Genomic DNA, 6,000 nt, shown 5'->3' with positions numbered 1-6,000 from the left:
CCCTCCCTCCCCCCTCTCGCCCCGGAAGTGGCCGTCAGCTGCTACGCCGCATCCCCACCCCACCCTCAATCGGTCCCCTTTCATCCCTCCCTGAGCAGCTGCGTCGGGCGAACGTCAGTTCAGCGGGAGTGATCGAGGGGTAAAGAGTTAGACGTGATAGCGAAGCAGCTCGTGGCAAGACGACGAAGACGACGAAGTGGAGAGGAATTTGCGTTCCCCGTCGAGGGTCAGGACGAGCATGAGGTCCGCGTCGGCGCTGCTCCTGGTAGCAGCTTTCGTCCTTGCCGGTGAGTAGCAGATTTCTCTCGAGCTCTCTCGCTACCACGTCGATCCATTTCTCAGCATATCGAGTTTTCTCGCGCGAGAGGGGCGTCTGAGAGACGATTTTTCTTTTTTCTCCTTCCTCACGAGAGCCTTAGAGCAACTTTCCGCCGGACACATCGCTCGCTCCTCGTCTTCCGCGCACGTATCGATTATTCGATCCGCGTTCGGAACGATCCGCGGCGTCGGACGAAATGCGTTCTCCGAAATGCTGATGGATACGGCTCGTCGACCTGTCGTCGCGCGTGAGACTTTTTAACTGGTAGCTTTCGCGAGGACGGCAACAGAATTGTAGCATTAACAGCCCTCGTCGAAAAATCGTCAGTCGACCGCGCGACGTGCGATCGAATGGGTACCTCGCACCGTCGGACACGAGAGATCGTGTGGTATCAAAGCCGTTCAAAATGGCGAAAGTGCCACTGCAATCTGGTTTGAGGTTTCACCAGTCTATCACTCCTGCGTTCTCCTCCGCGAGACCCTGCGGTTGCTTCCCTTCTCGTGGCAGACGTTCGTGCCGAGAACTCGATTCGACGTGCGCCCGGATTCAGACCGATCGTCAAGACGACAGGTTGCATAAGAGATTAGAGCGTGAAAGCCTCCGGTCGGTCCCGGATGAGTGACGTCACTGCCGTGCCCCGGGCGTCTGAAAACGGCGCGGGTGGGGGCACAACTTTCCCTGTTTGTCGCTCCACCGCGAAGTCGTGCCGCGAGCCCGGGGGACCAACGGGACCCAACCGGCCGTTTCCCATTGTCCTTTTCCACCAGACGGCGAAATCTCGGCTGAAAAATGCCGCTGAAAACTATTATTGAAATATTGATCTCGTATACACACACACACACACACATAGACATAGGCAAGGTCACGAGAAAGATCTCGCGTCTGTTCAGCTCCGCGCGGTTTTCCTCAATCAGCTACGTGGAACGTGCGAGAAACCAGGTTTTCTAAACTGATTACGTCGCGTAGTGTGGTAATCATATACTACTGTAATTGTGGACAGTTATAAGTCCCATAATGACAGTGCTGAGCGAAAGTAAACGAACTTATTTTACGGTCTTTCTTTCATTTAACATCCTTCCTACACGATCTCTCATAAGTCCGAATCTATTCTCGGTTACTCGTCCGATCGAGAACTACCGGGATGAAAATATCGCCGGGGTCGGCGAGTCGGAGGGTGATCGAGCCGGATGGGATCTCCGTGGGCAAAACTTGGCTGTCTCCTTTCCAGAGGGCTCGATTCGCGTGAAGCGTCAAGAGGACAAGAAGGAGGAGAGCTTCGAGAACGAGATCTGCAAGGACAAGGATGCGGGAGAGTGGTTCAGACTGGTCGCCGGCGAGGGCGACAATTGCCGCGACGTGATTCAGTGCACGAGTTCCGGTCTGCAGGCGATCAGATGTCCGGCCGGCTTGTACTTTGACATCGACAAGCAGACTTGCGACTGGAAGGACTCGGTGAACAACTGCAAACTGAAGAACAAAGAGCGGAAGGCCAAGCCCCTGCTCTACACCGAGGAGCCGCTTTGTCAGGATGGCTTCCTCGCCTGCGGGGACGGGTCTTGCATCGAGAGAGGTCTCTTCTGTAACGGCGAGAAAGACTGCACCGACGGCTCCGACGAGAACATTTGCGGTAAGTTGCCGTCGCGAAGTAACGACCGCATTTTGCCGACTCGATCACCGAGAAACGAAAATGTCCTGAAAGTACGGAGAAAGCGAAGATCGCGATACCCTTGAAACCGGTACCTTCGACATTGCAGACATGGACAACGATCCCAACAGAGCCCCACCTTGCGACCCGGCCGTGTGCGTTCTTCCCGACTGCTTCTGCTCGGAGGACGGCACCACGATACCTGGCGATCTACCGGGCAAAGACGTGCCGCAGATGGTGACGATAACCTTCGACGACGCGATCAACAACAATAACATTGGCCTCTACAAGGAGATCTTCAACGGCAAGCGCAAGAACCCGAACGGTTGCGACATCAAGGCCACCTTCTTCGTGTCCCACAAATACACCAACTACTCCGCGGTCCAAGAGATGCACAGGAAGGGCCACGAGATCGCCGTCCATTCTATCTCGTAAGAATCAACTCTGATTAATTCTCGGCACCGCCATTCTCATTCACATACCATTGTTCTCTCTCTCTCTCTCTCTCTCTTTCTCAACGGCTCCGCAGTTTCTCCCGAGCGCAGAGTCCCAGGAAAACAGATGCATGAGTGCAGATTCCTGGCGTGCGTCACGTCATGTCGCTCGCTGCCATAGTTATGATTAATAAAGTTAGAACTGCGTCACTACATAATCTTTACCATGAAAACTTTGGGGTAAGGCACAATGACGACGAGCGCTTCTGGTCGGACGCGACCGTCGACGACTGGGCGAAGGAGATGGCCGGCATGAGAATCATCGCCGAGAAGTTCGCCAATCTGACGGACAACAGCGTGGTGGGTGTGAGAGCGCCGTACTTGCGGGTCGGCGGTAACAATCAGTTCACCATGATGGAGGAACAGGCTTTCCTCTACGACTCCACCATCACCGCGGCCTTGAACAACCCTCCCCTCTGGCCGTACACCATGTACTTCAGGATGCCGCACCGTTGCCACGGGAATCTGCAGCATTGCCCCACCAGGTGAATGTCAGGCCCGATCCTGCGGGAACGTTGCGAACGAACCGTCGCTAGAAAGGAGTTGTAAATGTCGGGACGAATATCCGTTGCAGGTCGCACGCTGTTTGGGAAATGGTGATGAACGAGCTGGACCGACGCGAGGATCCTCAGAACGACGAGTACTTGCCGGGATGCGCGATGGTGGACTCCTGCAGCAACATCCTGACCGGCGACCAGTTCTACAACTTCCTCAACCACAACTTCGACCGTCACTACGAGCAGAACCGTGCGCCCCTCGGTCTTTACTTCCACGCCGCCTGGCTGAAGAACAATCCCGAGTTTTTGGACGCCTTCCTCTACTGGATCGACGAGATCCTGCAGAATCACAGCGACGTCTACTTCGTGACGATGACTCAGGTGATCCAGTGGATCCAGAATCCGCGCACCATCACCGAGTCGAAGAACTTCGAGCCGTGGAGGGAGAAGTGCTCGGTGGAGGGTCCGCCTGCCTGCTGGGTGCCTCACACCTGCAAGCTGACCTCGAAGGAGGTACCTGGAGAGACCATCAATCTCCAGACTTGCGTGCGCTGTCCCAACAATTACCCGTGGGTGAACGATCCGACCGGTGACGGCTTCTTCTAAGTTGCCGATCCTCCTTCTCGTCTAAGTCAAGTCCCTCCTTCTCCTTCCTTCTCGACCCTCCCGATCCTCTCCTTCATCAGACCTCGGCCGGACCTAAATGACGTCGGTCGAAGGCGCGTCGCGAGTTTTCCAACACATCGCCGGATTTCGTCGACCGACGCATCAGCCGAGTACCCTCGAGGCCTTCGAGAGCAACGGAGATTACGGCGACGAGGCACACGGGAGAAGAGAGGGGCAAGGTCGTCGTTGGTCCGTTAGACTCCGGTGACCGCACTAGTTGTCAATATTTCTCCTGTTTTATTGTTGAGAGCGACGTATCTGTGATGATTAGTTTCGTTTGTTCGGTTAGCAGACCGCAGAGTCTAATGGGCTAAGGTCGAACGGTAGCGAAGCCTTCTATCCGCTTCGCGCATGTTTCCCCTGCACAGACGTCTTCCTCTTCGCCCAGAGTCAAAAAGAAGTAGCAAAATTCGGACAGCCACCGGGTTGTTCCTGAGTACTCACGGAAATCGCGACTTTTCTCCGCGCGTGTCTCGTCGTCGACTCGTCCGTTAGTTCAAAGTTCACGTTCATCAGATACCCGATAATCTGTGATAGACACCCGAGTCCTCGAGGCGGCCGCGTTGGTCGACGGCGACGACAACGACGACGATGACGATGACGACGAGAGCCGCGCATTCCACTCGAATCGGCAAATGCGAAGCAAAATGTCGCGCCCCACCCGAACCCAGGAGGAGAAATCGCGGATCCCCTGATGGCGGCCGGCGATCCGCGAGTGTGGGATTCCACGTGTAATATATAACCGTGTCTCCCTCGCTCTTGCATCTCCCATTCCCCGTCCACGCGCGAATCGGCGAGTGCGCCCTCCTCCCGTCCCGATCCACCAAGACCGCCAAATCAATTGTTCCCCGATTCGAGGTGCGCCCTTATTTTTTTTAAGGGTCCGCCGACTCTATATAAATATATAAATTTATATATATATATATAAATGAAAATGAAATATTGTATATGTATATTTGTAAAAGTAAGCGATATTGCCGATGATAGCGTGTTCGACGAACCTTTGAATAAAAGATTCAGAGAAATCTTACACACAAAGGGGCTTCTTTCTTCCACCACCCCCCCCCTCCCTCCTCGCTTCGTGCTTATTCACTACGATCGCTCGCTAATGGGATGGAAAGTAGGGCGCGATTAGGCCCCGCGAACTTGACCGCCATTCTCGGAGGAAAATTCGTTTCTAGGACGCTTAAGAGAGCGAATGAAAGCGCGAGATTGAGATTTATTCGTTCACCGGGATTCGGCGTCTCGCGAGTGGAGCCACTTTCTTTGCTCTCGCGCTATTTATTTTGTACAAACCGTCAGAGTACGTCGAAGAACTGCTCCGACGACAATCGAGAGACGCGACGCAGGAGTGTACTCGCGGGACGCTTTCATGAGCGTTTCCTCAAGGAACGTGGGAGGACTCGGCCGTGTCGCGTCATCGATAACCGCGGTATCGCGAATCAGATTCGGATCAAGGCCGCGAGACGGCCCGGCGAGATACATGGGCGAGCGGGATTTTCAGAGCAATTACGAAACCGGAATGAACTTTCCGTCCTGGTATAAATTGCACGCGGTCTTCGTGTTCGCGCATACCTACCGTACGTATACTTGCGTACGGGCAGGCAGATAGGCAGCGATTGTGCACCGGCCCGAGAAAACGCCGGCTCGCATTCTTCCGCGAGAGAGGGGCGCGGAGGACCACGATTGCGATTCATGAACGAGATTTTTCTCCGACGCTGTATAAGGCGCTGCGCCGCTGCCAGCTCCTCCCCTCTCTCTCTCTAACTCTCTCTCCGCCGGCGTGTTCGCGAGATTTTTAATGAGGTGCCATTAATTCTGGTTAACTCGAAACAGGCTCGCGCCTTTGTAAGCTTCTCGCCGCGGAGAAGCGTTCTACGCCGGCTACTGCGGTAGCAAGGAAATTTCATGCGATACGAAAACGATTTATCGCAATTTCACCGTGGCTAATGGCGTCCGCAACGCCTCGAACGATATTATTAAACTGTCTTAACAACGCGGTAAATCATACTTACCTTCCCTCCCGCTGCTCGCCGGTCGCGATTGATTTCTCCTTCATAATCGAGCGGCACATTAGAGGTATTACGGGCGAAATTCGAGGGGCTGCTCCTCAGAAATTCATCGGTAATTCGCCGCCGTGATGATTAAAAATACGGGGAGACGATCACGTGACGCGCCGGGGAGCTCGTGCGGAATCGCGACGGAGCTGAAACTCATCGTGCGCGTTGCGATGCGGCTCGCGAGCGAAGCTCTTCCCTCCCCTCTTGAGCGGTTCACCAGGTTTACCTTGCCAATTAAGGTGAATTAGCGGCGTTACGCAGATGGCTGCGGGATAAAGTAGGGGAACGCCGCTCCGTCCGGCTTCCGTTTGTCGCGGGG

General features: G+C 54.7%; 1 protein-coding gene across 2 annotated transcripts; it reads left to right on the top strand.

Annotated features, from left to right (window-relative positions):
- The first annotated feature begins 17 nt into the window (after window positions 1-17).
- On the top strand, window positions 18-4,646 carry LOC106743564. Of its 2 annotated transcripts, none has more exons than XM_014617528.1 (5): window positions 18-287; window positions 1,548-1,946; window positions 2,074-2,395; window positions 2,644-2,943; window positions 3,033-4,646. In XM_014617528.1, exons 1-5 carry the CDS (start codon window positions 239-241, stop codon window positions 3,559-3,561), a joined length of 1,599 nt encoding a protein of 532 aa, XP_014473014.1. In that variant the 5' UTR covers window positions 18-238; the 3' UTR covers window positions 3,562-4,646. The 2 variants fall into 2 exon arrangements, with proteins under 2 accessions (XP_014473014.1, XP_014473013.1); XM_014617527.1 differs by having other exon boundaries at window positions 2,638-2,943.
- Window positions 4,647-6,000: the final 1,354 nt, after the last annotated feature.

Source organism: Dinoponera quadriceps, unplaced genomic scaffold, assembly GCF_001313825.1.
Source record: "Dinoponera quadriceps isolate SergipeBrazil2010 unplaced genomic scaffold, ASM131382v1 scaffold1069, whole genome shotgun sequence".
Taxonomy (NCBI): Eukaryota; Metazoa; Arthropoda; class Insecta; order Hymenoptera; family Formicidae; genus Dinoponera; species Dinoponera quadriceps.
Note: the sequence above shows the minus strand (reverse complement) of the source record. Positions and strands in the feature narration are given on the sequence as shown.